This window comes from Meriones unguiculatus, chromosome 6 (assembly GCF_030254825.1).
Source record: "Meriones unguiculatus strain TT.TT164.6M chromosome 6, Bangor_MerUng_6.1, whole genome shotgun sequence".
Classification (NCBI taxonomy): Eukaryota; Metazoa; Chordata; class Mammalia; order Rodentia; family Muridae; genus Meriones; species Meriones unguiculatus.
In genome coordinates this window covers 71056144-71074506 of record NC_083354.1, presented here as the reverse complement: position 1 = coordinate 71074506, position 18363 = coordinate 71056144, and the positions used below count along the sequence as shown (strand labels likewise).

Sequence of the window (18363 nt, the reverse complement as noted above, 5' to 3'; positions counted from 1 at the left end):
GACCCTGGACTTCTTTTCTTGCTATCCTGTCATTGCTAGGGCTCTGTTAAAACAGGGTGTCTTAGGAGGGTGGCATCTAGCAGTGATAGCTACGGAGGGGCCATCTGTCCTCTTCACATAGACGTTTCACCTTCTTGAGAAAAAGAAAGCCAACATTCAAGGTAATTTCGGAAAAGTAGATACGTATTTTTATCTTCAAAACCGCAATGATCATCTTAAACTTATTTTAGGGCGAGCTGTACAATGGAGAGACTTTCCACCTTAGGGTTGAGTCCTGCTAAGTGACTAGGTGCTGCAAAAGAAGGGGGTCCCTCCACATTGCCGGGCATTGTAAAAGCGGCTACGGCTTTCTCAAAAACAATAAAAACATTTTTTTTTTTGACGCCTTTTAGACACCTGTGTTCACAAGCGCACAGGGAATCCAGCTTGCAAAGCTTTGGGTCAGAGGAACATCCATCATCCTCAAGAATTGAAAGGGCGCCTATTTCCTATTGTAACAGACCCGGGCGCTATTATGTCCCGGGTGTGGTGGCTTTGGGCCGAGGACAACCCGAGCCTCCCTCGGGCCTGGCACTGCTCCCTTTAGGAGCCGACAGGCCAGCTCCTTCCTCCGGCGCCACCAGGGCGTGGAGGCCCCCGGGGCGAGCGGGCGCCGCCGCTAGGGTGCAACCCTGCCCTGGCCCGGTAGGTCCCGCTCCGTGCGCGCCGCGGGAGGAAAGCCGAGGCGACCGGCCGCCGCCCCGCGGAGGGAGGGGGCGACGGAGCCGCGGCAGCTTCAGGTTTCGTCCTGGAGCCGGTGGCGGGCGCGGCCATGCGATGAGGAGGCGGCGAGCCCGGCAGGCCGGAGGTGGGCAGGAGGGGCCGGGGAGGGGGGCGCGGAGGCGGCCCCAGCCGTGGGCGCGGCGGGCGAGCGGGGAGCGGCGGCTCCGCCCCTCGGCGCGGCCAGCGGGGCGGAGGGGCGTGGGCATCGGGGGAACCGGCTTCCCCGCTGCGGGCGACGCTGGCCGGCGGGTCGCCCTCGGCAGGCCGCGGGGACAGCGCCTGGCCAGGGCTCCGGGCGCTCCCGAGCCACAGCTGCAGGTAAAGGTTGGTTGCGGAAGCCGTCCCTCTCATCTCCCCCAGAGCCCCGGGCGAAGTTTGTCCACCTGATTCTCCGGGGACAAAGTTTCTCTGGGGTCCCCGAGGACGCCGGTGTCCACCGAGGCGGAGAAAGGTTGCACCCTGCGGGCTGGGCGGCCGGAGGGATGGGCGCCGCCTCCTGGTACCTGGGGGATGGCAACAAGTGCATGGCCCTGCGGGGTCCGAGGCGGCAGCTGCGGAGCGCGCCGGGGTGGAGAGGGTGGGCCGGCAGCGGCCATCCCCCACCCCCTCGGGCACCGGGGTAGGAGGGGACGGAGGGTGAGGGAGCTTGACCTCTGCGGTGGAAATCAGTGGCATGCGGCCACAGGAGAAAGGAGACCCTCAAAGAGCCAGGGTCCTCTCTTCCCATCTGTGCTTCTGGCCGGCATTCAGTCGCTTGGGGGCCCCCAGTCTGCCGGTCAGTCTGGAGTTCGGGACCTTCATTTTTTGTGAAAACGTTTGCTGAGTTTCCAAAAGCATGTATGGTTGGTTATCTTGTTTGGGAGGGGCCTTTAGCATTTGGTGGGACTTGTTTCACGGATTTTCGCTGTAACATTCGAGTGTGGGTGGTAGGGGTCACAGGCAGAGAAGGCATTCTTGCTTCTTGTGGGCTCTGTCGGACACTGGGTGTTCAGACCACCCAGGAAACCCAGCCCTTGTTTCTAAGGGAGACTCCTCTTCAGGAGCCCACAGAGCCTGCCTATTGGTCACAGCTGGGTGGGCTCCGGGGGAGGACAGCATCTGTGTTTGCCAGCTTCTGGCTCCCTGACCCTTGGAGTCCAGTCTCTACTCATTCCCATTTGTGGAGACTCACCACTTGATTCTGCACCAAATAGTCAATAAATATAGTTATAAGGAACAGAGCCACTGTTTTTTTTTTTTTTTTTTTTACTTTGTCTTCTTCTGTTCCTGGCCCTGAACTGTTTCAGTAAATGAAATCCTATTCTCACAGCACAAACGAAATCAAAGGTTTGCCCCAGTTAGGTTCTGTGGGATCTACTTTGTACATGATAATTCAGGCTCTGATAACCTTTCCTGGGAAGGTTTCCATATCCCTGACTTGGGTTTTTATGTGAATGTTAAAACAAATAGGTGTTTGTCTAATCTTGATGAATAGTCGAGCTAACTCCTTTGGAGTATGTGAAGGAAGAGAATATTGCAAAATCATTTCAATGTAATATTCTGCTGTGGACTCCATAGGTGATTATGTGTAATTATTTTGATTATAGAACTTGGATAGTAGCGTACCCACTACTTAGGGGTTAGGGAAACTGAGGCACAGAACTAGTCCTTGGGCGTGTTCTGGCTAACGTGACATGAGCCTGGAGAACAGAGAGTCAGTGTTTGCCCTGCTTTTGACTGTTTTCTCCCTTATCAAGGCTACACAGCCCGGCCAATGGGAGCAGCTCTTCTAACAGGTGTGTTGCGGGACTTTCCTCTGAAGTACAGTCTCCCTCTAAGCAGTTAGATGCTTAAAGGTACAGAAGGCAATCAGAGTGGGGAACGAAGGTTCTGTGAAATTTCATGAGCCCTGACAAGATTTCACTTTTTTTTTTTAAACCATGTGAAAATTCTGAAAAAACATTTTTACTGTGTTCTCATAAGAAACCATTCTTGTGGCTAAGACTTCCACCGGACAGGAATTTCAGATGTGCTTTGATACATGTGACTCCCTTTCCTTTAGTATGCCATGTGAGAGGAGAAAAAAACAAAAACCTAAGTGGGTATTAAGTGGCAGAGTATACTATTACTTTAAGATTAAGCGTTTTGTAGAAAATAGGTACTTGGGCTCTAACCAGATCTGCCAGAGTTTGTGATCAGGTCTTGACTCCAAGAAAAAAGGTTCATAATGTAAACGGTGGAAACCCCTTCTTTGCTGGTGTATGGTTAGGAGGGAGCCAAATAGAGCATAAATTACTCTCAGAGTCCCCGTGGGCTGTAATTTTATTATGCTTTAATACACTGGGCCGATAGGACCGCTCTGGGCTGTGTAGATTTGGTTTCATTGCAGTTGTACTTGTGTTACTTTCAAAGGACAGAGTAGCTCCGGGCTTGTTCCGCCTATGACTTCAGATAAGATTTGTTATGAAGAGTTGGGTCATGCTGGGCAGCTCCTATGGAGGAGCACAGAAACGCAGGGAATTTTGCCCCATTGGAGTTGTACTGGAAACAGTATGCCGCCCCGTAGGCTTGGGTCTGAGTCTCCTGCGCAGGCAAGGCTGGGCTTAGAGATAGTTTTCCTGCTTACCAGGTGCAGCTCAGGTCTGGTCGGGAGAGGTTTTCCCTGGAGCAGATTATTCTCTGACATTTCATCCAGTCCCTGATACCTGGTTCCACCGTAATAATGGTATTGAGAAGCTGCCGTCTAAACTCAAAGCATTGTTTCTCGGACGTTGTGAACATTGTGAAAATGTTCTCCCACGTGCCTCTTGTTCTGTGAAAACTTTCTTCAGTTTTTACTTCATCCGACAGACTTGAGGGCTTGCTCCGTGTCCAGGAACCGCTCTTTGCTGTAATCCCCTGGGTGGCTGACTTCAGGCAGAGAGTGGCCTTTCTGCGGGTTTTGTGCTTTTAGGATTGGTCCTGCTTTCAGGATGGATTTTTGCTCGCTCTACCATCAGGACATCTGGCTGGGGAAATGAGTCTGTGTGCAGCAGTCATTTTACTCATGCACTCCCATTTACCCCCAGAAATTCGATCTTAGATACAGTTGTAATTTGCTTATTTGAGCTGTTATTGCTCCTGGGTTTCTTCTCCTGGGTAAGCAAGATAATGAGATTTGACATCATTTCTTTAATAAGAGAGAAAGTGAAAAATGTAATTGAATGTTGGTTATTTATTCCAGTTGGTTTTGAATATGTTTATAAAAACATTTTATTAATCTTTCAGTCTCTTGTTTCAGTCTTCAGTTATTAATGATTTGAGAACTGACTTTGGTGGAAAGTTAACAAAAAATGATGGTCCTGGAAGAGCAGAGGGGTGTGTGTGTGGATACACCAAAGCAGGCCGCAGGTAGTAAATAAAGCTTGTTCAAAAGAGACCCGTCAGCTGAGTCACGTCTTACCTTTGGCGTGGAGCTGACTTTGTGACTACTGAGCATCAGGAAAATATGTACTTGAAATGCTAGCATGCCTTCTATAGTCCAATCAAACCATATGCAGACATTTCCTTAACAGATTGATGATTGAGGGTTGGTGAGGTGGGAAAAGTGCCTGCTGCTGAGCTTGGCAACTGGAGTTTGATCCTCGGAATCCACGTAGTGGAAAGAGAGAACCAACCCCTGAAAGTTGTCCTCAGACCTCCACACCTGAGCCAAGGCATAGACACACACAAAACAAGCAAACAAACACGTGAAATAAAAATTCGTAATGTATACAGCATTACAAATATGTAAGAGGAGATTTACACAATTTACATTTGTTTATTTGTGTGTGCATGTGTGTGCACATGTGGAGGCCAATGGGCAGCCTTTAGTAGTCAGCTCTTTCTTTCTACCATGCGAGTTCTTAAGACTGAATTTAGGTCATCAGGTTTGGTTGCAAGCTCCCTTATCCACTGAGTCATCTAGTCAGCCCATGAGATAGATTGGGTACTTTAAAAACAGTTTTAAAATTCATTCTACAACATTGGTATTCATGCCCTTGGTATTTCTGCTTTTCCTTTTCCCCTTATTTTATAATTTAGAGAATTCATTGGCCATAAATTCTAATGAGATGTTTTCCAGCGTGGAAGCCACAGTGAGTTAGACAGACCAGCCTTTGTCCTAGCTATGTGATCTCTCTCTACCTCAGGTTTTTCATTGTTTTGAAATGGAGATGGCAAGGGTAGGATGTAATCCACCGTGGTAGAGCACTTTGCCCAGTATGCATAAGACCCTGGGTTCAATACCAGTACTTGTGGAAAGTGAAGTGAGGATAGCAGGAACCTGCCTCCTTGGCTGTTGCTGAGATAAGCTATGGCGCAGGTGTCAGAAATTGGTGTTTATTATGTTGACAGCAAATGGCAATGAAGCGTTTAGAAAGAGCAGTACTGGCTAGAGACGGAGCATAGCGGTAGCTAGAACCCATGCTTAGTATGTGAGGCCCTGGGTTCGGTCCCCTTCCCCGGCTTTCCAGCTAGAAAGGCAGGAGATGTCAGTGTGACCCAGGGCAAACTGCCCTGGGCTGGGAATCTAAGGCAGACATGGACCTCTTCATAACCTCTCATCTGTGTGACCTTGGGCAAGTAGTAACCCTTCTTGTCTTTCTTTCTTCATCTGGCGAAACAGGAAGGATGAGACTCATGGTCTCCAAGACCCTCTCAGTTTGAACATTCTGTGCAGTCTTGGAATTTAAAAGGGGTAGGGGCTCTGTCTGGTCACCTTTTCTGGCCTTAATCCACAAGACTGGGAATGCATGGTCTCCAGGCCAGCACTGTGGCTGCAGCAGCGGTCATGAGCATTTACAGTCATCGGACTGAAAGAGTAAGGTTATCTTTCTGGACTTAGTCCCGAGAGATTGCAGACAAGGAAGTCTAGATCCCACGCGTGTGGGTCAGCTGGCTACCTGGTCCCTTCCTGCTCCTCTTGTGGGATAGTGTGGCACTGAAAAGGAATGAATAGCAAGCTGATTGTTTCTTTGATTTCCTGGTGCATATAAACTCTGGGACAAAGGAAGCCTCATTAAGGACTTTGAGATATTTTCGCTGGGCTGCGTGGTTCAGGCAGTCACTCTTGGTTGCAGATTTCTGCCTTTCCCTGTATGCGCTCTGGCGCACAGCCTGCCCATTGCCACCTGGTTCTCTGTCAACCGTTCCCCTTTTTCTTGCTCTACCAACTCCCTGGCTTTCTGTATACCCAAATGTTAGAGTTTCAGGATGTCCAGGGTTCTCTCTGACTAACGACTGTGGGCTGCTTTGGTTTCAGCCCTCCCCCAGAGCTTAACCTGAGTACTCTGTTCACCAGGACCATCCAAATGGACCTGACATTGTCTTAAAAGATGTCACTCCAGTGTAAGCTGGGTTTGCTGCTCTCCTACCTGGTAGGTGTTTCTGGCCTTCTCTGTCCTACAGCGTCCGGGAGGAAGCCATGCTGTTCCGTCTACACTGTTGGTGTGTAATTCATCCCCCACTGTCTCTTCTCGTGAACACTTTGCACCCACCAGCCATGTCTAATAGCTGCTGCTTACAGTTGGCCATCTGTACTCACAGTTTTGCTTCTTTGGGTTCAGTGAGCTGTGGAGAAAGTTAACCCGGCTTCCAACACGTACAGATTATTTCCTGGCTGATATTGGCTGCATAAAAACAGGTAACAAGTGTGCACATAGCATTGCCATTGCCCTGCATATTAGAAATTATCTAGAATGCAGGGAGTGCATAAGTTATACACAGACGCTACACCAGCATTTGGAGTCTCGGGATTTTAGGACCTGCGAGGGCCAGGGAACCTGCAGCCCTCTGATACTGAGAGATGATTGGATTTCTAACTTTGTTCCCAGGAGGCCTCTTCTCCTCCTGTTATAGTCCTTGATGCCGACCTCAAACATGGTCTCTCTGAAGCCTTTGATTATCTTAGCCGCAGAGCCACCTGTCACCCTGTTGCTGGTCCTTCTCACAGACCACTTGCCACCAGGCACGTGCCTACCGGGCGTTCCTATGTCTGGGTCTTAGAGTGCTAACCTGACTGCAAGACCAATGGTGATGGATCCTGGTTTGGGCTACGTTGTGGGGAACTTAACGTACATATTCCACGTGTTATTGATTAATTGTTTTCCTAATAGTCAGAAGTCCTCCTGGTCCTCAGCGCTCCCGGAAAGACTAGCAGCGGTGCGCGCCTGTGTGTTGGGTGGGCTACATTGGAAAGCATGGGGGGCAGGAGGGAAGGTCACATTTGCTCAGCAGGCAAGTGGATGGCCGCCTGTCCTTCTGTATCAGGGCCACCGTGTGGGCTTCTCTCTGTCGGGAGAAATGAATGGCATTCTTGATGGAATCTGGATGTCGGGATTGACAGGCACCTCAAGTGTTTGTCTGGTCTCCGCCAAGGCCCATCTCACCCACGCAGCATCCTCCCAAATGGCTAACCAGCTGTCCTGACGCAGTGACAAGGAACTTCTGAGCTGTGGAGACAGTCTCGTCTGTGGGAAGCTGCGGCTGCTGGACTGCCTCCCCCTCCCTTCCACCGGCTTCACCGCGAGTCTGCGCATGCGGGCTTGCTCTTGCAGTGACGTTTTCAAAACTCGATCACTTGCATGCGGTCTTTGAGTTCTCTTACTGCTGTCTTACTGTTGCCGAATATTTCAGTCTGCCACCTTCTTCTGGGTGCAGTTCTTGCCGATGGCATCCAAAGGAGCACACTCGATGCTCACTCAGCTCGCGGGAAAGATCAGCGGCTGCAGTTCAGACACAGGACCAGGCCATCCAAGTAGCCTAAACCAGTGGCTCGTAATTCAAGTCCTCATGTTGTGGCGACCCCCCAACCATAAATTTATTTTCTTTTTACCGCTTCATAACTCTAATTTTGCTACTGTTATGAGTCATAATGTAAATATCTGATTTGCAGGGTATCAGTATATGATCCCCAAAAGGGTCGTGACCCACAAGTTGAGAACCACTGACCTAAACCCTTAGCCTCCACCTAATCTGTTGTTCTAAGTACGCCAGGCGGTGCAGATTCTTGCGCACAGAATGACAATGGCGCTGCAGCCGCGGCACTTCCGGGCAGTGCCGTTACACGTCTTGTCCCCGCAAAGCCCCTTTAATGTGTGGCAGCAGAGTCACCTCCTTCGGAGCCTCATGGAAAGGTTGCCTTATCAGTCCTGGAGCAGTGTCTCTTTCTTAGATTCATTTCCTTGCATGTGACTGGCCTACCCTTTCCAGGTCGGTTAGCATGCTGACAAATTTATTGCGCTCACTGCTGCTGTTAGCGTGAAGTTATCCACAGGTTTCGTGTCGCCATTCTTTGGGATCTAAAACCCTGCTTTTTAGGCTTAGGTCTTGGTGGGGTGAGTGAAATGGGTGTCTCCACAGACTTCAGATGGGTGGTCAGTAGCTCCAGGTAGAGTGAACTAAGGGCTACTGTTTGCGGCAGCACCTGACTCTTAATCTTCCTTGCTGTCTCGAGGATGCTCACTGCATGTTTTACCACTCACCACCCAGCAACATGGAGCGGATTCTCAAGTGACTCACTGTTGCGGGCCCCGCTAGCTCCAGGTCTTTCTCTCTGAAGTTCTAGCACCCTCCCACCCCCGATCTCCTGAATCTTATTCAGAAGCAAATGGAAAGCCTTCTGTCTAGGATTTATAGGCTTTGCCTTTGGAAACTATAATGACGAATGCTTATCTCCGACTCTTCTGTTAGTCTCCACAGTTCCCTATGGATTATACGACCCCCCTCCCCACCCACCAGGGTCTCACATATGCTAGGCAAGTGCTCTGCATAACATCGAGTCTAGCCCCAGCCCCCTTCTCTCCTTTCTGTTCAGAAAACCGCCCTCTCTGAATAAGACAAAGTCCAAATAGACAGAATTCTCATTCTTTGTCATTCTTCTTCCCCAGTCATCCTCCAGAATCTGTCTTTGACATCCTGGTTTAAAAACTAAGTTAAAATGAACATTTTGTTGGAAAAACTCAGGTTATTTGGGCTTCTGTCTGTCTGTCTGACCCAACTCTTAACTCCCTCATTTTTGTTCTCGAAAGCGGGCCAGGAGCAGGAGAAACATTCATTCTTTATATTTGTTTGTGTTTGTTTTAGACAGGCTTTCTCTATGTAGCGCTGGCTGTCCTGGAGCTCTTGGTGTAGACCAGGATGGCCTTGAATTCACAAAGTGCCACCTGCCTCTGCCTCCTGAGTGTGAGTGTTGGGATTAAAGATGGCCACCATTACCCGGCTCAGGTCATTCTTTTGATGGTGTGAGGTCCGGAGGCCTGGCTGTGATGGTCTCTCAGGCCCCTAGCGTCAGTCTCCTCCACAATGGAAGGTCTGTGGTCACTTTTTTAAGAATGGTTGTGATTCCTTATTAGTTCATTTTGAGACAAGTTCTCTATTAGTCCAAGTTGGCTTTGAACTCAATATATGAAGCTAAAGGAGGCCTTGAACTCCATATCCTCCTGTTTGCACCCTGGGAGGATGTTTTAGGTTTGGTTTAAATTATGAATAAAGTTTGGTGGAGGTGGATTCAGATGTCATGAGTTGGTGACAACTAAGGCCCAGGTTTATGGCTGGGACAGCCTGGCTCCCTTGAGCTTCAAGAAAGCCACTATGGCCTACAACTTGCTTAGTCCTCAAGTGCTGCTCTCGAAGCTGCCAAGCTTTCGACTTGTCAGAAGTTCCCAGGAATGAGGTTCTGGAAGGTGTGTGTGTGTGCGTGCGTGCGTGTGTGTGTGTGTGTGTGTGTGTGTGTGTGTTTGCTGTGGATCGAACCCAGGGCCTCAAGCACACAGGGTACATGTTCTGACCACTGGGCTACAACCCCTGCTTCATATTAGGATTTTGATTTTGCTGCTGTTGAATGTGTATATACCCCTCGCAGATGCAGAGGCCGGAGGAGGATGGCAGGCTGTTGTGTGAATCTCATTCCTCTCAGACAGCACCTTTCACTGGACCTGAGGCTCGGGTGCTGACTGGCAGGGGGCGGTGATCCTCCCATTCCCCCCTCCACAGCACTGGGGCTTACTGGTGCTTTACGTGGATACGGGAGGTTTGAACTCAGGTCTTCTTGCTTGCACAGCAAACACTGTTACCACTGAAAGTAGGTGTTTCAGTAGTGTGTATCTTGTCACACCAAGTTGTTAGAGCAGATGGTCAGGGGACCACCGATAGACTCAGAGCTCGCTCGCTGAAGGGAGAACAAGTGTGAAGCCATTCCTGATGTTTAGTTCAAAGGGCAGAATTTGGACAAAAATTGCATAATAAAACATCCTTTTATTTTCAGCCTTCTTATTTAAGTGTGTTAAAAACCTTACAACGACTTGACCAATTGGGCACTGAGGTTGTTTCACAGTAGCAGCGAAACCTCAATAACTGGAGGGTTATTTTCTTAATAGCTACCGAGAGCACCGGATTATCTCCAGCCCTGCCGCCCTGAACATGCCTGCTCTCCTCAGAAAATCTCAGATTAACTTTGCCATTTGCTTCCTTGTTTAACAGATGTGGGGCCGAGGTAGAGGAAATTCAGCTTTCCTATGAGCAGCTAGAGAAAATTCAAGCATCATCTTGGTAGAACACTGTGTATGCTTTGGAGGTTGATGTACTAGAACAGTTTTGTTTGTTTTAGTTAATTAATTTCTAGTTGATGTGTATGAGTGTTTTACCTTCATGTATGTGTGTGCACCATGTGCGTGCTTGGTGCCTGTGAGAGGCATCGGATCCCCTTGGAGTTAGACAGTTGGGAGCTGGGATGCGGGTGCTGAGAACAGGACCCAGGTCCCCTGCGAGAGCCATCTTTCCAGTCCCTAGAAGAGATTTTTAAATCTTAAAATAATACTGTTTTGCTCTAAGTATGTATGTAATGTGTGTATGTATGTATGTATGCATGCATGCATTATATGTATATGTATGTGCCAAGGTGTTTATGTGGAGGTGAGAGGACCTGGAGTCAATTCTCTCCTTTTGCCATGTGGGTCCTTGGTTTTGAACTCAGGTCATTCAGGCTTGGAGGAGAGTGCTTTGCTTTTACCAGTGAACCTTTTGTCTGGCCCAAAGAGTCATGTTTTCTTTTTCCTTCTGCATTCATGGGAGGAATCTTTATTTGTATTAGCTGTCATTACACGGAAGTGGACAAGCAGCAGGAGAGATTGGTGCTAGGCCAGCTATCTGGCATAAACGGTCTCATTAATGTGGGATCTGACTACTGGTGACTTGAAGATTTGCAAGAGGATGGCTTTAAGAGGACTTTCAATCTGGGGATGGCACAGGTTGGATCAGAATTGATTTGGATTGAATTTCTGAGGAGTAGGGGAGAGGGGAAGGGAGAAGAGGGAAGGAAGGACTGGGAGGAGAGGAGGGAGGGGTGCTATGATTGGAATGTAAAATGAATGAATTAAAATAAATATATACATACATAAATTAAATAAATAATACAAAGGGGGAAAAGAAATTTGGATTGAAACCTTGTCTGGGCCCTGGTGACGTCTTTTGAAATCCAAGGGTTTGGGGCCATTCCATGCCACTCTGCATTCTCTCCCTCAAGTCCCACTGTCGACTCCCAACTCCCACCAGTGGTTGAGGGATGGAGGGTGATGGCTGAATTGAGGGCATCATTCATGATAGGCAAGAACTCTACCCTGGCTACATTTCCAGTCCCCTTTTTACTCTGTTTTTATCTTGAGGCAGGGTCTCACCTAGCTGCCTAGACTGGCCTCAGGCTCACTTTGCGGCCAAGGCAGGCCTTGAATTTGGAATCCTCCAGCTTCAGCTCAAGAGCATGTGTGGTTGCTGGTCTGTGCCACCAGGCCTGGCTCCATTTTTCAAGCTGCATGGAGGAAGGTCCGTGCTTCAAGCCTCCCTTGGGTCACTAGCACCGTGCCTGAGTCACAGAGCACAGTTAGATACGTGGCTATACGCAGATGTTCAGGAAGCTGGGTTTGAAGATGCTGGGTAGTTCAGCATTGCATCTTCACAGGGGAAGAGAGTTGTTGGTTCTCAGGGACTACCCTGTCACAGCAGCTCATGACGCTGTCGTCAGAACCCTTCCTGGGCAGCCAGACAGAATGAGCCAGTAATAATCTAGCAATTATTTTAATTCACTTCTAAGGTGACTAGAGATGGATATGAGCTTCATTTGGGCAGGAGAGTTTAATGTACCTCCCTCCCCTTAGGCTCGGTGGAAAATAGGCCCTGAAATGTATGACATTTTTGAGAAATATTAGTTTTCAACTAAAATAAGAACATTTATAATAGTTCATACAGACACACACACACACATTCTCTCTCTCTCTTTCTTCTTCCTTTCTTTTTTTCCCTCCACCTTCAGCCAAGTTTTCTCTAAAAGATGATTTTTCATTTTATTTATCTATTTTTTTAAAAGATTTATTTATTTATTATGTATACAATGTTCTGCCTGCATGTGTGCCTACAGGACAGAAGAGGGCACCATATCTCATTATAGATGGTTATGAGCCACCACGTGGTTGCTGGGAATTGAACTGAGGACCTTTGGAAGAGCAGGCAGTGCTCTTAACCTCTGAGCCATCTCTCTAGCTCCTGATTTTTCATTTTATATAGGCTCTCACTTTGTGGCCCTGTCTTTCTGGAGCTCACTATGTAGACCAAGCTAGCCTTTAACTCATGGCGATCTTCTTGTCTTTGCTTCCTGAGTGCTGGTATCAAAGGCATGTGCCATTTTGCCTGACGTAACACATTTCTATGTGTTTCCTGGTGATTAACATAAAGGATGACAAACGTATATGGAGTTTCAAAGTCTGGCATCCATCTGTGTTTTAGGATATCTCAAGCTCGAGATACTCTGTTCCATGGCTGCTTAAGACACTGGGGCAGGAACCTGGCATTGTTCTATTTGGGATTTGACTTGCTGGGCTTCAAAACTGTAATCATCTAGCAGTTTTTTCTAAAGCTTTTCTGTTCCATAGAGGTTTCTTTTTTCTTCCTCTGTTGTTGTTGTTGAGAGAGTGTTTCTATTTGATTTTTAAGCCTTCATTGAATTCGGCTAATAATTATGTAAGAGGGAGACACATCCTGGGTGCTGGGGGACCACCTGTGAGGGGCCGTCGTTCTCCAGAACTCTCAGTGCTGCTGAACTCCCCACTGTGCTACTATTAGGTAGCTGGTGAGGCAGACATGGTGTATGCAGGGTGCTCTCAGCAGCCTGAATGAAGCCATTTTCTTTTTCTGGAAGCCATATGTGATAGAACGATGAGCAAATATTACTTGTTTTTTTTTTCTTCTTCTCTACTATGGTGTTATAAGTACAACCTGTATCGCAAGTATGTGGCTGCTTTGATGACAATTGGGACGCAGGAATGTGGGGCTGGACAGATGACTCAGTGGTTATGATCTGTTCTTGCAGAGAGCTGGAGTTCTGTTCCCAGCACCCACTGCCTTACAACTGCCTGTAACTCTGTTTCAGGGGACCTCTGCAGAAGCCTGCACACATCTGCACAGACACTCACAGAGGCACACACATACACAGGACTAAAAATGAAACAAAAATGTAAAACAAATGAAAAGAAAGACAAGAGGGAAGAAACATTTAAAAATCCCAGCCATTCATCTCAGCTCCTAAATGGAAGTGGAGGGATCTCTTTCAGATGTTAGCACTCCAGCACAAACTTTTTTTTTTCCTTAAGACATTTATGCAGGATTACTCATTGCCCATACTTTAAAAACCTTCAGAGTTCGTCTTGGAAATGAATGCAGTGGTTACAGTAGCTACTTGAGGAGGAGAAAAGTGTGAATATTAACAGAAAGAATTATGTCTAACAATTTAGGTTGGGGATTGCAGCCCAGTGGTAAAGTACTTGCCCAACATAGGCAAGGCCCTGGGTTCATTCACTGGCAACACATACGTGAACACACAAATGAAAGTCAAAACAAAAAGCCGAGTAATTTCAGCTTATTTTGACAATCTGCTTATTTACACTGGCTTTACATCGTAAGTTTATATGGAAGGCTGTCGAGATGGCTCAGCAGGGCTGGGGGTGGGAGGAGAAGACTGTATGAAAACATCTAGTTTTGTGTTTTTCTGACCTCAAGTACTTGAGGACTCAGCCAGTTTTACAGATTCTGGAGGCGTCTGGTGAAGATCCTGGCGACTCTGTTGGGGTGCCAACAGTGAGCTGATTATTATGTTTTTGATTTTGAGCGGCAGCTCCCCAGACCAGCACTCCGCTCCTATCAACAGCACCGAAGGCCACAGCTTAAGGCAAAAGTAAACAAGGGCAGGTCACTGGCACCCTGCTCTCTTGTTGTGGTGGCAGTAAGGGGCATGGTTGTGGATACAGGGAGCGCACTCTGCCTGCCATGTTTTCGGGCACAGGGTGACATGAACAGATTAGTATTTAAAACAAGAGCACAAAATCCTCTGCGCCGCAGAAAACATGGCTGAACTTATGGAGCCTTTGAAGTTGCACAAATTCTAGAAGATGCTAATGGGATGAATCACCACCTCTCGTGTTGTTGTGACAGGAAATGTATCACGTCTCAATAATTTCCTTAGCATTTTTTTTTTTTCCTGCCAGGTGCCTGTTTTCTTCTTGTTGCTAACTTACTCCTCTAGAATTCCAAATATGTGGTCGGCTTCCCCCAGCTGATCGCTTTCACGGCTCCTCTTCTCCCTTCTTCAGAGGGGCTGGCACACAGCAGCTTGTTTGTTTGTCTACCAGAGCTATTTTGGACACGTCCAGTCAGGATGCCTTTGTCTGGAGAGTGGATCCTCATGCATCCAGCACGTAGGATTTTCCAAAGGGATTTGAAAACGTGGCTTTGGACAAAGCATAGCTAAGGCTGAGTTTACATGAAGCAGTGTTCCCATATTCATCTGTGGAGAGATTAGGGATGGCTTTTGTTTTTTCTGTTAACTGTGAGTGTGTATATTCGTATGTAACTAAGCAGTAATTATTTTTACAATAAGCATGAGATATGTAGAAATGAAACAAATCAGAAACCATCTTTTTCTTTTTTTACATTTATTTTATGTATTTTTGAAGAATTTCACATATCAATATTATGTTTTCATCATTTCTGAATCCCCTCCAGCTCCTCCCATGTCATCCCTCTTACTCCCTCTCAAGTTCATGACCTTTTCTTTAATTTTTATTGTTACACACACACACATGCACACACACACACACACACACGTACATAGAAATACAACCCTGCTATAACCTGTGGGCAGCTTAGACGCCAGAGAAGACTAATTCTCTCTCTAGGAGCCATTGTCTGTAGCTCTTCATCCAGGAATGGAGCCTTATGGGAGTTTCCCCATCCAAGCTGGAACGTCAGCCAGTATTGTCATTGTGCACGTCTTGTTAAGATTTCATGGGTGCAGTTCCCTGTCATATAAGGAAGACACCATCTCCTAGCAGCCATTCTGGTCTTCTGACTTTTACAATCTTTCCTCCCTTCTGCAGTGCTACGTGAGCCTCAAGTGTACGGGCTGTGTTGTAGAGTGTCAGTTGGGTTAGCTGATCATGGTTGGATCACCATGGTCAGCTGACGTCTATATTTTAAACAGTTGTGGATTCCTGTGTTGGGCTCCATTGCTACAAGAAGAAGCTTCTCTAATGAGCAGTGAGAGCTACATTTACCTGTGTTTCTATTTTTAGGTATTTAGGATGCAGTTGGTGATTGCACTGGCTTAGGAAAGTGGCAGGAAAAGGTGCTAGTGTGATAGTACCAGGCATGGATTCCCTTGTGTCGATTTAGGTCCAATTAGGTAGCTGTTGGTTACCCCTACGGTATAAGTGCCACTATTACACCCTTGGATAGGTCTTGCTGTGCTGGTCATTGCGGTTCATCAGCTTTAAATAAGACTTTGAAATGCCTTCTCTCTCGGCAGCTTGCACAGCACTGCACTCTGCTAGCTCGGTCCTCCCGGAGGCTTCCAGGCTGGTTCTTGTTTCAGTTCACATGCTTCACACGTAGGCGTTGAAAGAATCAAGAAACTGCCTTTTTCTAAGTTAAGAAATTACACAGGCCTGTGTAAAGCTGGGCTTGTCTTTAATTCAGCACCTTATGCAGTGGATAGAAATATTATACGTTTGCCTCTGAACACTTGAGTTTCTGGCTAGAAAAAAAAAATGTATGTATCTGTGAGTTCAAATAAATTTCATGATAATGAGACACCATCGATTCTATTGAATTTGTGTGTGATTTAAATGTGGTGATTTACTAGCTACTTTCTTCCCTTGGTAGAGTACTTTTTTTGTTTATGTTCCCTGTAACTATTGGTTTTGGTTTTATTTATTTATTTTTGGTATATGTTCATGCCTGTGGTGGGGGTAGGCATGCTTATGTGCATGCCTGTGGAGGCCAGGTTTGACGTGGGGGGGCTTCCCTAGTTACTCCCTATCTTGTTGTTTTTTGGGGACGGAATCTGTTTGCTGGGACCTGTGCTCACTGATTTGGCCAGACTGGCTGGCCAACAAGCTCTAGGGATCCTGTGGTCTCTGCCTCTCCAGAGCTGGGACTATAGGCTTGTTGTTTTAATGTGGATTCTGGATGATCCAGCCCAGCTCCTCCTGCTTGGGTGCTAAGCACTAACTACTCTATTCCCCGGATGCCCTTTCTCTACTCAGTTTAGAATTGCTACACTTCTTTAAATTGTCTTGTTGTGAGTTGAGGGACTGAAGTGGCTTTGTGCCGGTCAAGCGCTTCACCACAGTCCACGTCTGTAGGGAGTTATGCCGTGTAAGGGCAAGTACACAACTGGTGACGTCTAATGAAAGGCAGTGGGTGTTTCCTGCCAGGAGCACTCACTTTTTTGTGACGGGTGGTTATATACTGTAGATTGTGAGCTTTGCATTGCTTAACCTTTAAAGGCATGGAAGTTCACAGTGTCGTCCAGCTAACCTGAAGACTAAATTTTAAGAGAGCATAAATGCAGGCAGTGACATCTTTGCAGTCAGAGACAGCTTTGCTATGCATATCAGTAGAAATTTTAAGCCGTCCTTAATAACTAGTTCTCTATAGTATATTCTTCACATTTGAACTTTTTTTCTTATGTAGAAATAACAAAATGTGAGCAAAAGGAATACAACGTATTGCCAAGTCAGCAGCTTGATAAATGTCAGGGTTATAATGAGGGACACTCTGTGTAGTGTATTGTGTTTGTAATGGAGATCAATGTCTACACTGGAGCCTGGCTAAGCTGAGAGGCACACATGGAAATGGCTAGCACTCTTGAGTGGCAAGCTGGGGCCATTAGTATTATGGTGTGATTCAGAGTCAAGGGAAGGGGGTGAGCTTGCCTGGGCATGGCCTCTTTTGCTCTGGGATTCTCTTCTTTGGACTCCTCTCTGCATTTCACATTCAGTAATCAGATACCTGGCCACAGGATTAGTCCTTTCTTTCATCTGTTACCTTCTGTGATTCTATAAGCAATGAATACAAGTGATTACATGTATGATGTGCAAGATCCCTAAGAAAGCTAGCCCTGTTTAGTGTATTTAACGTATCTGGCATCAGAATGACATTGAAGTAACAGATTTACCTCAGAATCACCACAGAGATCTGCCTGGCTTTCCCTCCTGAGTACTGCTATTAAAATGTGTACCACCATGTCCAAGGTAAGGCTTGGGTATTTCTATTGCCAGACCAATGGTTGTCTAATGTTCCTTCTTCTGTCTGTCCATCTCCACCTGTTCCTCCTATACAGCTGGAATTTGGGCTGGAATTTGGAATCCTCCTGCCCTAGCCTCCTGGGTGCTGTAGGTGTGCCCTATCACACGCTGTCTGTATTCTGTCTAAGCAGAACTCTTCTTAGCATTGCTTATATGAAAGGCCATTTAAAAAGTTCAAGTAAAAAAATGAAATTATTCTCTCTATAAATGAAGCAGTTTAGAACTGACTCTGTGTAAGTCATCTAGTTAAGGAACTATTCTCTAGAAGTCAACTTGGCAAATATTTATTTATTTATTAATGTGTTGCATTTGTTTAAAATGAAGTTGGTCTCACTTGGAATCTCAAAATTAAACAGGATATTTGGGGTGTAAATCGAGTGTAACTTCCATTTCTCTTTTGGGGTTAGGGTAGGGATAGAGTGTCATACAGCCAAAAACAGGCGAGAACTCATTATGTAGCTGAGGCTGGACGGCAACTCTTGACCTCTTGCCTCCACCTCCCAAGTTCTGGGATCACAGGCGTGTGCTACCACCACGACTGGCTTAGTGTAATTTTAGAGAATATTTTGTATTCTGTGCCCCCGACCTATGAAAGGGATATTGCCAGCTCCTTAGCTAAAACTATAATTTGCTGATCAAGCTGGGCTATAGACGGGAACACGTGCAAAGCTTAGAGTGACGTACACATATCCAGTGAAATGCTATAGCTTGCTTTGCAGTGAGTTACTTAAGGTATAGATTTACTATTGCTGCACATAGGATGTGAGGGACAGGGACTGCTGTGTTGGTTCTATGCAAGATCCTGAGTTGCTTATTAATCTTAACACTTTTGCAACCAGAGCCCATTCAAGTTAGGGGGTCGAAGAGAGTTGGAATGAGGCCTGTTGTGTATTAGGGCTAATGAGTGACTGCATTCTAGAACTGCCTGGTTCTATACTGAAGGGTCACAAAGATGTGTTTCTGTTTTCTTCCA

At 46.8% G+C, this 18363-nt stretch overlaps 1 protein-coding gene across 1 annotated transcript in view; it reads left to right on the top strand.

Moving 5' to 3' along the window:
* Positions 1-636: 636 nt before the first annotated feature.
* Positions 637-18363, top strand: part of Arhgef28 (Rho guanine nucleotide exchange factor 28) — a 281915-nt gene continuing 264188 nt past the window's right edge. Inside the window, exon 1 of the mRNA XM_060385610.1 lies at positions 637-847. Within this exon, the coding sequence (XP_060241593.1) occupies positions 817-847 (31 nt within the window). The 5' untranslated portion in view covers positions 637-816. The remainder of the gene's footprint in view (positions 848-18363) is intronic.